The 20,872-nt window shown below is 32.4% G+C and overlaps 1 protein-coding gene across 4 annotated transcripts in view; it reads left to right on the top strand.

The window, feature by feature from the left end:
* Nucleotides 1–16,228, top strand: part of LOC143056732 (ATP-dependent RNA helicase DDX19A-like) — a 40,834-nt gene extending 24,606 nt beyond the window's left edge. For all 4 annotated transcript variants that reach the window (XM_076229886.1, XM_076229885.1, XM_076229883.1 and 1 more), the window contains 7 exons: nucleotides 1,806–1,908; nucleotides 2,339–2,453; nucleotides 4,144–4,321; nucleotides 4,956–5,199; nucleotides 7,080–7,242; nucleotides 8,828–9,019; nucleotides 16,151–16,228. In XM_076229886.1, coding sequence (XP_076086001.1) covers nucleotides 1,806–1,908; nucleotides 2,339–2,453; nucleotides 4,144–4,321; nucleotides 4,956–5,199; nucleotides 7,080–7,242; nucleotides 8,828–9,019; nucleotides 16,151–16,212 — 1,057 coding nt within the window. In that variant the 3' untranslated portion in view covers nucleotides 16,213–16,228. The remainder of the gene's footprint in view (nucleotides 1–1,805; nucleotides 1,909–2,338; nucleotides 2,454–4,143; nucleotides 4,322–4,955; nucleotides 5,200–7,079; nucleotides 7,243–8,827; nucleotides 9,020–16,150) is intronic.
* Nucleotides 16,229–20,872: the final 4,644 nt, after the last annotated feature.

Consider the following 20,872-nt stretch of genomic DNA (forward strand, 5'->3'; position numbering starts at 1 on the left):
TTCAGCTGTAGACCATCAGATATCCTTCCATATACACCACAGTTGAAGTACCATACGTCGCTGAACCATTCAGTCTCATTTAGTCTTTTCATCAGTTCAATGTTCCTTTTGGAAATGTCATCATAAAATCTTACATGGTCTTGTAAATTCTTCTTTTCTCGCATCACTCTTCGTTTGACATCACTACTGAATAGTCTCACAATAAGAGGTTTTGGTCCTAATTTGTCAGATGGAATTCTATGGATGGCGACAACATCTCTTTCCTCAAGTTCAACATTCATGTCCCTTTTCACTTTACTAATAAAGTCCGCACGTAGATCTTGTCGCTCTCGCCATGGAAAGTTTATAACTCTTATGTTGTTTTTGCGAGAATATTGTTCATTGTAGTTGCTGCTGGTAATAGCTTCTCTTGTCAGTTGTTCATTTTGGTGTAGTTCTTTCTTTGTTGCAGATAGGCTTTTCATAGCTACCTCCGCTTTCTCCCTCAAGTTCTCATTTTCTATTGATAATGCATCTATTTTCTCTTGCATTTCCTCTATTACTTCTGATACTTTTTTATCAATTTTTGTCTCTATGGATGAAGTAAATTCTTTAAATAAATTCTTCACTATAGTAGTTACAATGACTTCCAGATCACTTGACTTAACAAGGTCTTTTGTTGCATTTTCAAGGTCTATCTTTTTTAATCCACCCTCCAGGTTTTGTTTAATTTCTTCTATGTCCCTTTGTATACTAATTATACCAGTCAGATCAACACTTGTATTTGATTCATTTGACACTTCAGAGTGAGTCCTTTTTGGTTGTTTATTAGGTTTTTCAGTTTTTTCTTTGTCAACTTTATCTAATTTGGCAGCTAGTAAAGTCTGAACAGTGTTTCCACATTTTCCACTTTTCACAGATTTGTTACTTGTAAGGCTATTGCCTCCAGGCATGTTGAATTAAATCCTTTGTTATCAAGTAAATATAATCAATAATAGGTGAACACTTGAATCCAAAAAAATGGTTTTCTGTAAATATCACAAAAGTTCCACCAAATTTTTCTCATAAGTTGGCATCCAATGATTCAGCAAATTGTTATCTATCAGACTATCCACTTTTCATCATGCAACAATTCATATAAAACACAAAAAACTGCAAAAAACTGGGAGCTGACTTTTTACAGTGTTTTCAGCTCGGCGGCCATCTTAATTCAACTTTACTTTTAATACATGTCAATCTATGTAAAAAAATAGTCACTATAAAATATGTTATGAGAAGATGTGATATGATTGCCAAGGAGATAAATTTCTGACGGAGACTGAACAACTGAGTTTTAAGAACTATAAGGTCACCGTACAGCCTTCAATAATGAGAGAAAAAAAACCTGCCCCATAGCGAGTAATAAAATACCCAGTTATGACAAAAAGCGAACAATCCAAGAAGAAAAACAACAGCCTATACATCAACCACTGAATTACATTACAGACTCCTGCTTAAATCAGATGTGCACATACATAATGTGGCTGGATATAACATCTTTTGGGGCTGCCAATCTTCTGCATACCAACACATTATATCATTACAAATTCAAGCAGCTCATAAACAGATTAAGATAGAAATGTTTGTCCATTGAAATGCATCTTCAATGGCAAGCCAAATGAACAACCTCCAAGGGATAATAGTATAGTCTCTGAATGTAAGTATGTTTTGGTGATACCTTTGTGGAGGGAACTGGATTTTAACAGAATGAGACATTTTTACAGTTTATTTATGTTTGCTGATTTTTACATCAATATTCAGTATCCCAAAGTGTTTTGATTTTTTAGACCAGTAAATATGATAGCACAGAGTCAGAGTGGAACAGGAAAAACAGCAGCTTTTGTCTTAACAATGTTAAGTAGAGTTGATATCAGCAAAGATTATCCACAGGTTTGTATTGGCTTTTACTTATTATTATAAAATCTCATTAAGTTATGTGTAGTTTTGAATTAAAATAGTAAATTAATATGAAAGCATAGGTCACAGAAATATTTATTCATGCTTCAGGTTGTGCAAAATTTTCAGAGTAAACACTGAAAAAACACTTGTATGCAGAGAGAGAAAACTTTACAATTTTTTTTAAATAGATCATGAAATGAAAACTTATAGAAAATGCTTTCAGAAAATAAAATGAAAACTTTGGGTCGTTGTAATCACTTTCTTGCGACATGATGAAATAAGTGAATTTTTCTGGCATGAATTCCTTTATAGAATTAAATTATTTGCCAGAGTTATCTCCACCTATATGGCAAAGTAAAATAAAAATTGCAACCACATCAGAAAAATGAAATAATGTTATGATTTCGATTTTACATTTTAGTGTCTCTGTTTAGCCCCAACATATGAATTAGCTTTACAGATCGGACAAAATGTTGAACAGATGGGACAGAAAATGACAGGACTAAGAATTAGTTACGCAGTCAGAGGAGAAAGAGGTATTTCAGTTGTTCTGTCTTGTGGTGATAAATAATCAAGTACATTAAGTATATTTATAATGCAAAATTGATTATTTATAGTGAAAAAGAATATATTAACCAGATCTCTCCTCTTATTCATCTATCACTTGAATATATATACATTGATAAGATACCTTATCATATAGAAAATATTACAGTTCAATAATATTTAAATTTATTAAAGGCTGTGAAAGGATTACTAGATTTATTGACCAGATTCCTAAGAATTTCCTCGGTAGGCTGATAAAAGAACCTTTATGGACTGCTTCCTGAATGTAATCACATGCCTTCCCGTTAATTTCCGTGACGTTTATCAAATGCAACTTCTGCATTTCCAGAATTTTTTTAAAACGACAACAAAGTGCAGAAAACTGCAAGTGATTTAAAACTTTTCAAAAACTGTTTGAAGAACCAAAATGAATAAAAATTAAATATTTTTGGAAAGACATAAATAAGATGCCAAAAATTGTCCATTACAATTTAAAGGAGAAACTATGCACATTTGTTCGGGGGCAACCGTCACAGGAAAGATGACAATAATTTTTTCAAACTAAGAACATAATAATTGTTATGACAAGATAATAAGAAATGCTGGTAATATCAATAAAGAAAATTAAGTTAAGAAATATGTATTTGGTTGTCTGTAAATTATTATCTAAAGGTTCAAAGAAAAACAAGAATTTAATAGTTGTTTGTATTTCTTCTACTGAAGTATGTGATAAAAAGATCATTACATGTCATTTTTCATATCAGACCCTTTATCGGCCCTCAATCATGATATCAGCCCTGAAGCCTACAGCCTATAAAGGGTCATATAATAATCTTTACTTGGGTCAATATCCCTATACGGCTCTTAAGCTGATATCATCATTGAGGGCTGATAAAGGGTCTTATATGAAAAATGAAATGTAATAATCTATACTTGGGTCAATATCCCTAATGCGCCTCAAAATGAGGAACTCAAAAGTTGTCTGTAAACAAAAAATCTCTGTGTAGTGATATTTGACACGTTTCTATGATAAACAAGTGACCGAGCTTAACCATTTGTGTCGATTTAGAAAGTAGGGGAACATAGAATAAATGTGTAAAAACTATGAAGCTATTAAATGTGTTCACAGTATTAAATTTTGAAGAACAACGAGGATCCACATCATGAAAGGATTCTCAGGGTTTGCTAATTTACGGAAAAAATAAATCTCACTTCGTACCTCAAAATTTAACCACAAATGTGAAAATGTCTCAGCTTCAAAATTAGCCATCATACATATCCAAGTTAACAATATGGACTGAGCAACAGAAGAAAACATTACCGTTACCGTTCTCGGTTGGAGAAACAATTGCGAACATTGACCCACTAAACTTGACCTAACTAAGTTGGCAGAATATAGCATTATCTAGAAGATGATCAAATATAGCTTACTTTAGATTTATTATTATATGTGGGAAACAATTTTCCATTGATTTTGTGTGTACAGGTAAACCAATAACCATGAATTTAAATGTTCCAACAAGATTTTATTTTGGAGACTTGTATGCCTTATTTGGCCAACCTCAAAATTAAATATCCATGAAATACAATGTTTCCTTTATCCATGAAAATTATTATCTATGAAAATAATTAAATACTTTTTAAATACTTAGTATTTGATTGCCATTTGTTATTTTACAGTTTCAAGAGGACAGCGAAAAGATGACCACATCATTATAGGGACACCTGGCACGGTGTGTGATTGGGCAATTAAACATAAATGTTTTGACCCTAAATTATTAACTGTATTTGTATTGGATGAAGCAGACGTCATGATAGCAACACAAGGTCATCAAGATCAGTCTGTTAGGTTACAAAGGTAAGTAAGGTAGGTCAATCAAGACCAGTCCATAACATTGTAGAGGTAAAATTATTTCTGTGCGAAATTTTATATTTTAACAGGATTTAAAATGCTCACAATTTTTTTCCATCAAATCCTAAATATTTATTCATTTTGATAGCACAATATTGTAATAACTTTCAGATGATGTTTCAATCTCAGGATGTCATTTTGGAGAGCTTATTTGACCTTAAAATGAGTCAGAGATCACAGTTTAATTTTCTGTCTGCATAAAATTATGGTGATCATATTCTTTTCTTTCAACCAAATCTCAATAGTAAAATTTTATCTATTTTACACACGAAATCATTTCACCTTTTCAAACACAGATATATATATATAACTAATAGAAAACCAGAATAGATGGCGAGGGGACAGGATATACTCATCAATTTGAGGATTTGAACTTCACAGGCTTTAAAAGTCAAAATTGCATATAATACTGTCAAGTAAAATGCATTTCAGAATACAGAAATATTTACATGCCAGAATTGATTTTAACAGGTCATTGACAGAGAGAGCTTCACTAATTTTCAAAGAAGATACTGCCTTTTGGCATATTGAAAAGAACTATAAATTTTTTAACGATATGTAAAATTATTCTTTGTTTCAGAATGTTAAACAAACAGACGTGTCAGATGTTGTTATTCTCCGCTACTTACGATGATCAAGTAATGGACTTTGCTCAGGCTGTGATACCCAGGAGTCCAATTGTTATAAAATTACGACGAGAAGAAGAAAGCTTAGACAATATTAAACAATTTTATATAGAATGCACTGATGTTGAAGCTAAATTCCATGCACTCAGTAATATATATGGAACAATATCAATTGGACAGTCTATGATATTTTGTGCAGTAAGTAATGCACTGCAGCTCACAGGGATTTTTATCTGACATTTCAATTTGCCAATGTTGGGATTGGGCAAACTTCTAGATGATCACCTGTGTCCCATCTTTGTAGTGAACATGTTAACTTCTTTTCTTTTAAATCACCTAGGTGGCCAAGTGGTCTAAGTAGTTCAGTAACAGTATCACTTGCTTGTCAACACTGAGGTTATGAGTGGTAAACCCTGTATGTGGCAGGTGCCTACAACTTCCACCTTACTTGAATTTCACCAATCAAATACTTCAGCAAAAAGAAGTTATGAGGACACGAGGAAATCACTATGGCCATCATTTTGCCAGATTTTCTGTCTTTTAAAGTTATTAGCATATCTTTGAAATAATCTGATGAATATTTATAGTATAACTAATCGCCGTATTTGAATATAAAAAATAAGACAACGCGTGACCGAACGACGCATGGATTAAACGAGTGCGCAGCACGAGTTTAATCCATAGCGGCGTTCGGTCACAAGTTGTCTTATTTTTGATATTCAAATACGGCAATTAGTTATTCTTTTTATTACATTGGTAAATGGTTTTTTTTTATGAAATTAATGTAGAAAATGTAAGGAACTATATCTTTTTCCTACGCATTGACAATTTGTTTTGATCCGACGTTATCGACGTCTTGACAACGCCTATTGTTGTATGACGTCAGAGAGTGAAATAACCACGTTTATTTCACATGTGAAATTATCGGTTTTTATCTAACTGGGAAATCAATGTAATTCATTGCAACCAATGTAATAATCAGGAATATCATACATAGAAGGAACTGTAAACCAACTAATTTTCGCACACAATTTATAGTTTGACTTTCAAAGTCTGAAATTTTTTAATTTTTTTTCTCGCAATTATGTGAAATTTAAATCAGCCCTTATATAAAATTATATCAGGGCTATTCCAGAAAAAAATGTATGGGGGGGGGGGGGGGGGGGGGGTTGGAAGGCAGTTTTTGTCAGCACCCGCCACCCAGACAATTGTAATTGAGAATTATAGAGCACTATAGTGTGAAAAGTTGCTCTGATACCCATCACCCATGTATTATTAATACAATGTGCCTTCCAACCCCCCCATACATTTTTTTCTGGAATAGCCCTCACGAAATTAAGAAGATCTCAAAAAAATAAATAATTGCTAAGTTCACTTGAAATATCATAGTAAAGTGAAAATAAGTTTACAATACACTGTGTGACAATAAATACAAAAAAAATAGTTTGTCATATATAACATTAAGGGGAGATAACTAAAGACACATTTTGAAAAACAAATATCATTTTGTGAGTATACTCCTTTATAATTATTTTTTGTAAGGAAAGGTAAAATATACTCAGAAATACAGAACTTGCTGCATGTCCAATTCCAGTTGGCCTATTCAATGTAGTGTGACTTTTAGTGTGCTCCTGAATCTGCAACCTGTGATCATCTTTTCTTAATATTATCATTATTTTCATCATCATAAAGATAAGATGCGGTATGATTGACAATAAGATAAAAATCCACCAGGATAAGAGACCATAGAAAAAGAATGAAAGCAATTAGCAAAATCCATACAGTATACTGTGGATTGACTTATTTTTGTGGGTATTAATTTCGTGGAATAAGGAAAACTTGCATATTCGTGGATATTTTAATTTGTGGTTTTGCCAAAGTTTGCATACAAGCTTATAAGAAATCTGTCATTCATTTAAAGTTTTATTTCATAGTTCACCTTGACCCACGAAATCAACAAAAATTGATATCCAGCAAAAAATAATGAATCCAAAGTAATAAATGATGATAATGCTCAAAGATGACAAAATGTGAAACAATTCAAATGAGTAATCCAACTTCTTTGCTATGTTTTTTAGACAAGAAAAACAGCTGCCTGGTTAGCAGAAATGATGACAAAAGATGGCCATGTTGTAGGTTTATTGACAGGAGAATTAACAATAGAACAAAGAGCAGCTATTATTAACAGATTTAAAGAAGGCAAAGAAAAAGTCCTGATAACAACTAATGTGACAGCAAGAGGTAGGTGTCTGTATTGACTAAAGGGATAACTTTTGGGCAACAACTAATGTGAAAGCAAGAGGTAGGTGTTTGTATTGACTAAAGGGATAACTTTTGGGCAACAACTAATGTGACAGCAAGAGGTAGGTGTCTGTATTGACTAAAGGGATAACTTTTGGGCAACAACTAATGTGAAAGCAAGAGGTAGGTGTTTGTATTGACTAAAGGGATAACTTTTGGGCAACAACTAATGTGACAGCAAGAGGTAGGTGTCTGTATTGACTAAAGGGATAACTTTTGGGCAACAACTAATGTGACAGCAAGAGGTAGGTGTTTGTATTGACTAAAGGGATAACTTTTGGGCAACAACTAATGTGACAGCAAGAGGTAGGTGTTTGTATTGACTAAAGGGATAACTTTTGGGCAACAACTAATGTGACAGCAAGAGGTAGGTGTCTGTATTGACTAAAGGGATAACTTTTGGGCAACAACTAATGTGACAGCAAGAGGTAGGTGTCTGTATTGACTAAAGGGATAACTTTTGGGCAACAACTAATGTGACAGCAAGAGGTAGGTGTTTGTATTGACTAAAGGGATAACTTTTGGGCAACAACTAATGTGACAGCAAGAGGTAGGTGTCTGTATTGACTAAAGGGATAACTTTTGGGCAACAACTAATGTGACAGCAAGAGGTAGGTGCCTGTATTGACTAAAGGGATAACTTTTGGGCAACAACTAATGTGACAGCAAGAGGTAGGTGTCTGTATTGACTAAAGGGATAACTTTTGGGCAACAACTAATGTGACAGCAAGAGGTAGGTGCCTGTATTGACTAAAGGGATAACTTTTGGGCAACAACTAATGTGACAGCAAGAGGTAGGTGTTTGTATTGACTAAAGGGATAACTTTTGGGCAACAACTAATGTGACAGCAAGAGGTAGGTGTCTGTATTGACTAAAGGGATAACTTTTGGGCAACAACTAATGTGACAGCAAGAGGTAGGTGTTTGTATTGACTAAAGGGATAACTTTTGGGCAACAACTAATGTGACAGCAAGAGGTAGGTGTCTGTATTGACTAAAGGGATAACTTTTGGGCATACATTAAAAACACTTTTAAATTCAGAAATAATTATTTGCATTTATTATTAGGAGTTTTGAAGTATGAACACATAATGCGAGATTTATTATTGTTGATGTCAGAATAAAATGCATACAGATACATGTATCAAATTTTAAAATGTGAGATCTCATTCTTGTGATACTCACCAAGTTGCATTATTCCCATTTATGAAAACCTCGCATTAATTTCTGAATTTACAGTACCAACTTATTTTAGTGACTTTCCCAAGTACTGAAGTAGAAAAACAACCTGAAAATTTATCCTTTGGAATACTTAAAAATTTGATCTATTCTTAAATGAATACGTCAAAAAAGCCTTGAGAATGGTTGATATAAATTGTTGTGAAGTTCATTAAAATTAGTATTTGTAAAAAATAAGTTTGTTTACAGTTTATATAATTTTAAGCCAAAATTAGAAGTAGTTATAAGAACAGTTATCCAAAAGATATTTTGAATTCATAGACTAAAATTGATTATTATTTTTCAGGTATTGATGTGGAACAGGTTACAGTAGTAGTGAACTTTGACCCTCCTCTGACACAAGATTTCCAGCCTGATTACGAGACATATCTTCACAGAATAGGTCGAACAGGGCGATTTGGTAAAAGTGGACTTGCTATAAATATGGTGGATGGACGTCGTTCTCTGAGTACCCTCAAATCAATAGAAAAACATTTTGGTAGGTTGATATACAATTATTCTAACTTTCAAACAGAAATTATACCCAAAAAAGAATATGTTTGGATAGTATTTTCAAGTGATACTTTTCAAAGAGCATAAATATCATGAACTCTATAAAGTCAAACCCTTTTTAAAAAAGTTATATCTTCAGGGTTTGTTATTTTGGTCTGGTCTCTGAACTTTTTTGTTTATCAAATTTCCAAGAAGGGTTTATTTTTTTAGATTGAAATAAGAAATATTAATTGATTGATGGGTCTCATAGTTTCTAGCGGGAGATATCCGTTGCGACAAAAATGCGTCCTTTTGAGCCACAACTTTTTTTCTCCAATGCTACATTTGCAGGGGTTTCACTTCATTTTGTTTGAAGGGGCCATTTAGAGATTTAAGCAGGCCCACTCCTAAAAGGGGGGGTTTGGGAGGGCTTGCCCCCCCTAGATTTTTTTGAAATTAGACGCAAAATCCTGCATTCTGGCGCATTCTGGGCATTAAATTATAGTTCTGAAAATGTCACTTTCACCACTAGCCCCCCCAAGATTTACACAAAAAGGCTGCATTCCTGGCATAAAACTATAGTTCTGAAAATGTCATTTCTACCACTCCCCCCACCCTCAAAGATTTCAAAAAAAAAAATTAGAAACAAAATCCTGAATTCTGGCCATGGCATCAAATTATTATTGTTCCAAAAATGTCACTTTTACAGTACTACTGTTAATGTAGGCAACCTTTAAGTTTTTCTAAGTCAAAAAAAATTTATATTATCTAACATCACCAAGTCAGAAAGTATAATATTGAAATAATATTGAAATATTTTCATTTTTATCACTTTAAGGTTCATCATAACAAATGGACAAATATGGCTGTATTTACATGTCAAAAATTACTCTGAATACAGACTTACTTGTGAAGTTGGAAAAGTTTTAATGCCTGGCATCCACTAGATATAATAAAGTTAAATGCATTTTGTGTTTCAGAAAGATAAAATCTCTTTTGGATTTTTATGGGCATTTTTTTTCCTTCATGCAAAAGGTGTGAAAATTAACTAAGTTGTGGTACAACTATGAGATGGTCCCTCAGGTAAAAAACCACTTTGTATTGTTTTGATTGTCCTTAATTGACATGGACAAGAGGTATCTTCACAACTACAGTTGAGTTAAAGAGTTTATCTGAGTCAGTGAGTGGACAGTATCAAAGTTATTCAGGTATTTGTTTATTTTTACACCTTCTGCAGAAAGGAAAAAAAATGCCCATCAAAAACTATGAAAGATTTTATCTTTCTTAAACACAAAATGCATTTAACTTTTATATATCTAGTGGATGCTAGGCATTAAAACTTTCCAAACAGCACAGGTAAGTCAGTACACAGAGGAGTTTTTGAGGTGAAAATACGGCCATATTTGTCCATTTGTTATGATGAACCTTAATAAGAGATTAATTATTATAATGATTGATGGATATAATTCAATGACACTTATGTATAAAAACTTTTTATTCATGCCAAAATAAAGTCTTCTTTTTTATATTCACCAGCAACAATCGTCCTCAAAATCTGATTCATCCTCAAAGTCTGAATCATTTTCATTTTCTATAGCCATAACCTTCATGGCTTGTCTAACTTCAGACAACACTTCCTGAGCTTCTACTATGACTGGATTTTCTTCTGTTTGTACACTTGCATCTTGTGAAATCACATTGTCATTCAGAGTTTCTTTGACTACAACACCACAAGCACCTGATATTTTATTAACTTTTGGAACTTTCCTTCTGTTTTTTGCTTTCAACCATGAGTTAACAGCTGCCTTTATTATTGCTTGACCTTCTTTAGATTCAGGTGCTGGCCCATTAATGCAGACATGCAGAATATTCTCCAGCATTGCTTCCCCTAGTCTATTCCTTAATTTTGTTTTGATATTTTTTAAAGAACTTGCTCCTCTTTCTGGCCATGCATTGGTAATTGGTATGGCCACTGCAGCCGCTGCAATAGGAATTAAACTAGGGTAGAAATTCTCAAAGGTTGGATTTCGTAGGAGCTGCAAGAGAAGCCATTCTGTTGTATTTGTAGACTTGGATGAACCATCCCTTACATCTTCTGGTATCACTGGTTTCAGTACATCATTTATATGGTACTTAAAGCTTTGCCATTCACTCTGCATTTTTTTTCTGTTTTTCGAGTTTTAGTTTCTGGCTCATCTAGTTGATGAAAATGATCAGCAAGGATATTGATCTGAGCAATTCCATATTCTTTAAATCCTGGTTGGTTTTGTAGAGGGACACTTAACGGATCAAAAATTCCGAGTGCTGCTAGAACATCAGAACTATCTTCAAATCTTCTGGTTATGTTGTTAATAAGAGCATTTACATACTTTTCAAATAAAGATTGTAGTTCTTTTAATTCTTTATTATTAAGCTTGATCTCTGCACACATGTCAGAAAATGAGTCTATATCAGTCTGTAGAGACTGCATTGGTGTTTCTTCTTCTAACAATTTTTTCAGTTTATCTTTTGCTAAGTTTATTGAAGGCCTGATATCAGAAAAATTAAGAGAATCCTTCTGGAAGTGTTTTGAAAGATCTGCAAGAACTGGTAATATGTCTCTCATAATGTATAATGTACCTAAAAATTTAATGGATTTCATTTTCTTCATGAGCCCTGTGGCTGCAGCATCTCCCGACTGATCCAATATAGACAATGTGTGCAAAATTGCTTCATAATCTCCATGCACTGCACGCACTGATGCCTCTAGGCTCAACCATCTTGTACGACAAGCCTTTTTGAGTCTTTTGCTTACAATCTTTGTAGCTTTTTCACCCATGCTAATTTCTTTTAACTGCTTTTGGGTTTTTAGATATACTGCCATTTTCTTGGGAGAGTTTTCAAATAATTGCCATAATTGTCTCAATAAAGTCTCTATAGTCTTTATATAATTTATTGATTCATTTGAGTCTGTACAGGACAATGCCAGACGATGACAAACACAGTGCACATTGATTAATGATGGGTTTTCTGCTTTAAGAAGAGTTGCAACACCAGCACGTTTGCCTACCATTACTGCTGCACCGTCTGAAGAAAATCCTTCAAACTTTAAAACATCAAGGTCATCATCTTTGAGTTCACTGAGAATTGGTTATTGCATCAGCATTTGCAGAGGAAAACTCACTCAAAATGTTCTGACATGATAAAAATTGAGTGCAGACAGATTCAGATGTACTATTATAATACTGTATAAATGTCATAAGATTTTCTGTAACAGAAATGTCACAAACTTCATCAGTTAAAATTCCGAATGCTGGAGACTTCTTAACATCACTAAGAAGGGATTTTTTCATAGTCTCTCCTAAAGTCATAAATATTTCAGACTGACACTCAGCAGATCTATGATTAAAATATTTTAAATCTTCAACATGAAAAATTTTCTCAATAAAATTTAGTAGTGGTAACAGTTGCCTGTTTGCAATAAAGCTTTTCATTAAGTAGTAGGCTGTTGAAAACACACCTTCAAGAACACTTGTTTCAACCTCTGATTTTTTTGTAACTTCTTGATGGAAATATGAGACTTTCTGTATCATTTCAGTTTGAAGTGCAGCAGCATGCAAAGAGCTATTGTTGTGTGTAGTAATAGCATCAAGCTTAAATCTAATACTTGGTGTTGCTGCAAACACCTCTCTCTGGTTGTGTGGGTGTTTAATGTGGTGTTTTTTGCAAACTAAGCAGTACATTCCTTCAGTCTCAACAAAGCATAGCCACCAGTTAGAACGGTTTAGCCATTTGTGGTTAAATTTCTTGTATCCTGGAAACTTTGACAGTGTCTCTTTACTTAACCCAGTACAATAAGCATCTTTACAAATAAAACAAGAATGAAATGATTTTGATTCATCAAATAAATTTTTCAGCAATGATTTACATTCTTCATCATTCCATGGCCCAAATCTTTCTTGCACTGAGGACTTTCTCTCATTTGCAGCAGTGTCTGTACTAGCACTAGTACTAGCACTAGTAGATGTGGAATTGTCCTCATTTGCAGTATCTGTAGTTGTAGTGGAATCAACAACTGTGGGACATGTGGGAGTAGCATCATTTTGCACTGAAAAATAAAAAAAAAACAGTGGTCAATTTCATAATATTAAATTTTGCATCTATAGCTGTTTACCTTAAAATTATTGTCCAATTTAATTGTTACAAATATTTTTGCAGATTATATACAATAATATTAGTATAACTGATCCAAGAATTAAAATGTAGAACTTATTCAACGTGTGAATGAACAAAACATTAATTCACAAATGTGCGTAGAACTGAACACAGTTAATTATCATTGTTTTTCTGTCAAGAAGAAGATGTGTTTTTTTTATGTGTGCACACATATGTTTAGCATGGAGAAATTTAAAGCGCAGACTAATAATACTAATAAGAAGAAGTGGTATGATTGCAAATGAGACACATCGCCACCAAAGACGAATGATTTGGAAGTTGGCAATGTTCTGATTTCAACAATGATCAAAACCCATGCCTATAAAAGAACATTTCAAAAATTTAAAAAATAAAATTGAAACGCTTGAACTAACTCCAAATGGAATCAGGAGGATAGTGATTTATATATACTTACAATCCAACCGTGCCTGCTTGATAATTAAAACATATATGCAGCTGCATATATGTCATAATTATTAACCATGAGGACATGACAAATGTTCACTGAATGATTTTGTAGTAATAATCATAAAGTTAGCCAGTAAACATCAAATAACATCACATGCATCTGAAAATTAACATAAAACAATTTTAACAAAACAAATATTCATATTTTATTAAAAATAACAAAGCAAACATAACAAGCATGCAAATTCAAATAATAAACAACTAATGATACATGTTTCAATGATGGTGGAATCAGTAGCGTTCACCAGAAAAAACATAGAACTATCACATTTCCATGTTTTAAAAAAGTGTAAAATTAGTACATGTAATACTAATATTGCATCAACCTAATAAATGGAAAATTTAACAAAGAACTTATTTGATCATCATGATGGTGTCATGCATCAAAGGAGTCCAAATAATTATGACGTCTGGCAAGGCTATTTTAATTTTTTTTCTGGGACACCTTCCTACGACGTTGTAGGAAGGCGTCCCAGAAAAAAAATAAAATAGCCTTGCCATACGTCATAATTATTTGGACTAGCATCAAAGCAACTTGAATATTAAAAAAACTACATTGAGCATCATAATTTATTTCTGGCTATATATTGTTGATAAAAGGTTACACGTAGTAGCAAAAACTCTGAACCTGACCCTGATGAGAGATTAATTTAATTTAGATAGGGACTTGGGACAATAAGAAAATTATGGTGCTATTTACATTTAAAACCAGATTCTTTTGTCCTTCCTTTGGGGACCCCAAAAAAATTTGGACAGCACTTCCCCTGCACGCAGCAGTTTTAAATATCCCCCTTCCCATTATCCCGGTGGTATGAAAAGATGTGTAAAGAAAGAAAAAGAAGAAGTGCTGGCCAGGCTCATTTATAAGAAGACATGAGCTTCCACTTCTTCTAAATTTCATTTGATAGCTTTTAAAAGGGTTACATACCTCACAACTGAAAGTATAATCACCAGAAATATATCTATGATTTGGAACGGGACCAGAAGTTCTGCCAATGCAACTTTTCAATCGATGTACCCTGCCCCCTTTTCGGATGCTCTGTAGTAGCCGGCAGATCGACGGGGCCCGTTGTAGATTAATTAAACAGTAAAGCTATAACGTCATTCAAACTGTTCCAAATCTTGTCAAAATACATAGTAATCCAAACCTTTTCTACTCTTTGACGTGGTAGTTGTTGAAGTGAAAAAATCATGTAGTGTTCTCTTCATTACTATTCATTCAATCATAACAAGATAAACATGTGTGTCAAACAGGAAGTCTGAAATAACAGCCAATGAAAATCGTCGTTGCAACCGCATGTCGGTTTAAAGTATAAACACAAATCTTCAAACTCCGTTGTCATGATTTTAATATAAAAAGATCTTATAAAAAAAAATGGGACTTTTTTTTTTTTTTTTTAAGGACAACTGAACCGGCCGGAAATCGAATTGAACAGGTCAAAGTGGCCGGCGGCCGGTTCTTAACGAAAACACTGCATTTGCGCCAACTGTTTTAAAATTATATGGTATCATTTGCGCCAAAAATAAAACCTACGATTGCGCCAATAAGAAGAAAAATGACGTTCCTCCTCCTTTATTCGGACTTGTTACCTGCAGTTTACACGGCAAATGATTCCTTTTCTGGAACATATCTTCTTCTTACTGCTGCTACATGGGTATTTCCTAATTTAATGTATGTAGTAGCTTATAACTTGACTTTATTGTCCAAAAACACAAAAATTGAAGGATGAGATTTATAAAACTGTTCATTATGATTCCTGTGGAATGCTTCTGCTCCATTACTAGTATGTCTTGCGGTAGAGAGTTTAAGCCCATACCCATGGTGGAAATAAATCATTGTGTCATGAACATATGTGGCTAAAACATAATCAGCAAATGTTTCTGTTTTCTTCTCTTTTGGCATATCTTTATTAAATATTCAGCAAAGCTATAAGTTTTCTTCTCTCTCTGTACATTGACTGTCTAATGCATTTTAAATCATTTCTCTCCTGATGCTCATTTCATGGTGAAATATCTCAGAACATATTTTACGTTTTAAGCCAAAAATAAGAATACATATTAATCAATCATTAATATTTATGATAGATATGTGTAAAGGTAAATTGGCGCAAATGAGCTCCAACTATTGGCGCAATTCATACATTTGGAATACAAAATTTGGCGCAAATGATACCCCTGAAAAACAGTAATTGGCGCAAAAGGACTGCTGCTGTTTCTAGTCCTCTTAAATTCTGTCTACATTGCAATTCCACATTCGTTAATGAATTAGAGCAAAGTTTCATTGAAAAAATGAGTTTCACTGTTCAGCACAATACAAGAACTTTTTAGGCAATAATACAGAATTTATTAACACCAAGAAATCAATTATCTAAGAAATTGAAATTATCCTCAGTCCATTAATATTGTTACCTAAGAATCAATAGTATTGTGGGTGAATTCTACAGAAAACAGTCATAGTGTAATGTTTATTTTCCAGGTCGTAAGATAACGAAGTTGGATGCCGATGATATGGATGAAATAGAGAAGATTGCTGTATGAGCAGACGACAGACATAGCATGAACAATGTGAACTGGCATTACTGGACTGCCCATTGACATACTATTGTAAACTATTGTTAAAATTTGAATCGCAAAGAAAGTGCTTGACAGCTGCCATACTTAACATACCAAATATACTACAACATTAATAGTCATTTACAAGTACAAAGCTTCTCATTCCGCAGAAATCTCATTAAAATCTTGCTTTTTTATGCAGAAAATTATTAGTGATTTTTTTTTACTTATTGCTATAATAAAGTATTGTATAAATATTTTTTTCAATGTTTTGTACTGTATCTTTTGTCATAATTTATTTCATTTTACCTTTAATAGTAACATAGTCTTGATCAGAAAAAAAAATAAAAGAAAAAAAAGGATCAGTTTCACTGAAGTTGTTTTCCACCTTTTAGTCTCATTTTAAAATAATAGGCCCTTTAGGCAGATGATAAAAAACATAATAGATTTCTTTCTCATGTATATTACTGTACGTATCAATCACCCCTTAACTATCGCATAACCTATCAATATTAAGCATATTGTTACATCTGTAATTTTAAGTTGTTTGATAAATTATATTGATTTGTCTCTTGGCGGATATAATTTTGTTTTAAGGGAAAAATTGTGGATTTAAAAGACAGAATGATTTTGTGTTTTCAACATGAAATACATGATTTTGTTTGTTTTTGTGAGAAAATGTATGAAAATCTACAAAATTGAAGTTTCATGGTACAGCAAACGTTTTTTCAAACGAAAAGTTATGTCTGGCTCTATCATCCAAAAAAAAAGTGAAATGTTTGATTTCTTGATCTGTTTCACAAATTCTCTTTCTACTTGTAAATAAGTATTTTCATATTTTACATATAATACTTCATTATGTAAATAATTTTAATGGAGAGTTTCCTTATACAACACCTTCATATGTAAATAATGATTTCCATATTTTAATTCATTTGATAGCTATTTGTTAAATTTGACACTAGACTTTAAATTTTAATCTCTTTTCCTTAATGAATTATAAAGTTTGTTCTTTGTTTAATAATTATTTGAAATAAAAAAGATATAAATGTGCAATCTGTTTGGGTTAGTTTTTTTTCTTGTACAATAATTCTACCATAGTAAAGTGTTGGGTAGCAAAAGTCAAATCTTTGTCACTATTAGCTGTTCTATACTGAGTTTATTAGTTGTTAATGAAATAAGATTAAATGATTGTTTTACTTTTGTTAATTCAAAGATACAAATGTTCAATACAGACATGTTATTGAATGAGTAAATTTTGACTGAATAAGAATTGTTTACTACAAATTCAATTATTAATGTTAAGGTCATACGATACAGTTTTGATCCCGTATTTACAGTTTGATGAAAATTTCCATATAGGCTAATTTTTGCCAGATTAAATCAAATATGTAATAAAAAATATACCTTCATGTGCTACTTTTTGAGTTAAATGAGGTCGAAATTTTGTATATTTGCTCAATTCAGATTTGTGGTCGTATTTTCTCTTTCGAAAGAAAACAAGAACATTTTGTTTTAAAAGATAAACACAAATTGTTTTTTGTTAAATAATTTGTATTTTCTGTATTTTATAAGTATCCTAAAAACTTATGCATTTTTTATTCAGAAATAACCCATATTTATCAAATGGTCATGAATTGAGATGCTGTATATTTATCAACATTAAAAAATTGCACTATTTACAGTTTTATCAAATTTGGTTCACATAATCTCCCTGCAAAATGAAACAAAATGTCGTTTTACAAAATATGGGTCCATGCACTTGTTTTCAAATTAAATCAGTTTGAATGATAAAAATCAGTCTTTTCCCGGTATGTCACAGTTTGACGTCGCGAAAATAACATTTTACGTTAGCAACGTAATTACCTCCCCTGTAACTGTATCGTATGCCCTTAATACTGTTATTAAACATATAAAACTGAAACTGGGTTACATATAATTAACATCTGGACTTTTGATTCTTATCATTAATACTTTTATAGGAAACGCTCCATCACAATGACAAATCTTTCACATTGACCTTTAAATTTTGCATTACTTTGTGTAGGTTTTATTTTATTTTTTTATTGAGAGTAAAAATATGATAAGGCCAATTTATAAATACTGTGAAATCATTTAAAAATGAGAGGCAAATGCTTGGTAATGTCATCGAAAGTGGGAAATCATGAGTTTAGATACCGGTACTCATTAAAATACAGTATTCATATTTAATATTTTAATGGGAGCAATTTAAGTTATCCCTAGTATATAGGTAAACATGCTCCACATTTAGATAAATATTGTTATATAAAGTGCTAAGATATTGAAGTTACTGTGGATTCGTTTTATTTTGGGTGGAATTAGAAAATATTGTGGATATTGGATTTGGAGGTTTTGCCAAAGTCTGTAAATAAATTGTACTTTGTTGAACATTTAAGGTGGTACCCAACACTTAAACTAAAATTCATTTGGCCTGTTTAATTTTCTTTAAATTTTGACAAAGTATTTACTTTGACCCTTTGACAAAAATATAAAAATTTCAAAAAATTTGAACCCACCGTTTTATCAGAAAAAATACACTGGTTATATAGCAGTTTGACAAACACTTATTTTGATCATTGTGAAGCTTAATATCCCCTTAACAACACAACATAATCAAAACGTTTAGCTGATTTTACAGAGTTATCTCCCTGTAGTGTTAGGTACCACCTTAAATAGTGAACCTATACTTATGAAAAATGGTACATTTTGTATTCCACGAATAATAATGAATCCACAGTACTTTGAAGCTTATTTTGTTTTTATAACTAAAACTACTGTACATTTTGCAAGTACTTGTACCTTGTACTGTCTTGTCAATAAGGTGTTGACAATATCTTATTGTTGTTCAAATTGTATTTTAAAACATTGTAGGTTATCTCCCATTCTTGTAAAATTTATGTTATATTGTGAATTTATTGATGATGAAGAGAAATGAATCACTTTTATAAATTTATGTTCTTACAATTTTTTGCCTTTATTTCTATGGTTAAACTGTGTCTTGCCCTTGTAAATCTCAAGTATCTATAGGAATATAATTATACCCCCATTTAAAAAAAAAAGGGTTCAGTATACTGTTTTACCTCTGTCTGTCAGTCCATCCATCTATTCTACTGTCCATCCGTCCCATGAATATTTTTCGTGTATCTTTCTCAGGAACTACATCATAGGAATTTCTGAAATTTGGTTTTGGGGTTTATATTTATAAGTCAGTTATACTGTGTGATGGGTTGTCAAATTCATCTCTCATCAACTTGTACTTTCTGATTACACTATTACAATTATCCAGTTGCGGCGGTGGTATCATCAGTGAGATTTGATGAGCTTGCTGTTTTACTTGTTTGTGCTATATTTCATATGTCATTTTGTAAGTCAAACAAATATTCCTGTTTATTTGGTACTGCTGAACAAATCACTTAAAGCTGATCTACAGTGACAAGACTTTTAATGTGTGAGCACTTTTGAGATCTGTCAGACAAGTAATTTCTGTTTTGAATATTTTACACATTTCATGAGTACTACGTACTACTGAATAGAATGAATACTTTTGGTATTTGTAAATAACAATTCAGGTGTGCTGATACTTTGAATTTTGTCAATATGTTGAAAAAAATCTTTGTCATACATTTCTCCAGTTTGATTAAAGAGAATGCACTCATGTTTGATCAGCAGTTTGGAAGTGATGAGTTGTAATCAGTGAGTGCTTTTCAGGTCATACAGACAAGGGAAGTTCCTTATAACATTCCATGTGATATAACTTTGATACCAATTTGTCAACAAACAAGACTGCTTTTTTATCACAAAATGATATATAAAAAAGAAGATGTGGTATGATTGCCAATGAGACAACTCTCCACAAGACACCTAAATGACACAGAAATTAACAACTATAGGTCACCGTATGGCCTTCAACACTGAGCAAAGCCTATACTGCATAGTCAGCTATAATAGGCCCTGCAATCACAATGTAAAGTAATTCAAACGAGAAGACTTGCGGCCCAATTCATGAACCTAAAAATGAATGAAAAACAAATGTGTAACACATAAACATACGACAACCACTAAATTACAAGAATAGATTGAAAAAAAGATGCCTGTTATTTCTATTTCATCAATGCTTGTAGCAAAAATAAGTTTGTTTACATTTCATATAACCAGAGTGCAAACGCTGAAATGTCTTGCCTTCTTTACATATTGATATTATGTTGATAGTCCTTAATATAAAGCTTTATAAAACTTTCATAAACTTAACCAAAACAACTAATCATTAACCAATGAATCATGAAAATGAGGTCAAGGTCAGATTAACCATGCAAGCCACGCAGGCATGTACAGCTAACAATTCTTCCATACAACAAATATAGTTGACCTACTGCTTATAGTTTAAGAAAAACAGACCAAATCACAAAAACTTAACACTGAGCAATGAACTGTGAAAATGAGGTCAAGGTCAAATAAAACCTAGGCGACTGACATATAGATCATAAAGTATTTCCATACCTCAAATATAATTGACCTTTTGCAATTAGTATTAGAAAAAAGACCAAAACTCAAAAACTCAACTTTGACCACTGAACCATGAAAATGAGGTCAAGGTCAGATGACACCTGACAGCCAGACATGTACA

The sequence above is a fragment of the Mytilus galloprovincialis genome, chromosome 13 (assembly GCF_965363235.1).
Source record: "Mytilus galloprovincialis chromosome 13, xbMytGall1.hap1.1, whole genome shotgun sequence".
Taxonomy (NCBI): Eukaryota; Metazoa; Mollusca; class Bivalvia; order Mytilida; family Mytilidae; genus Mytilus; species Mytilus galloprovincialis.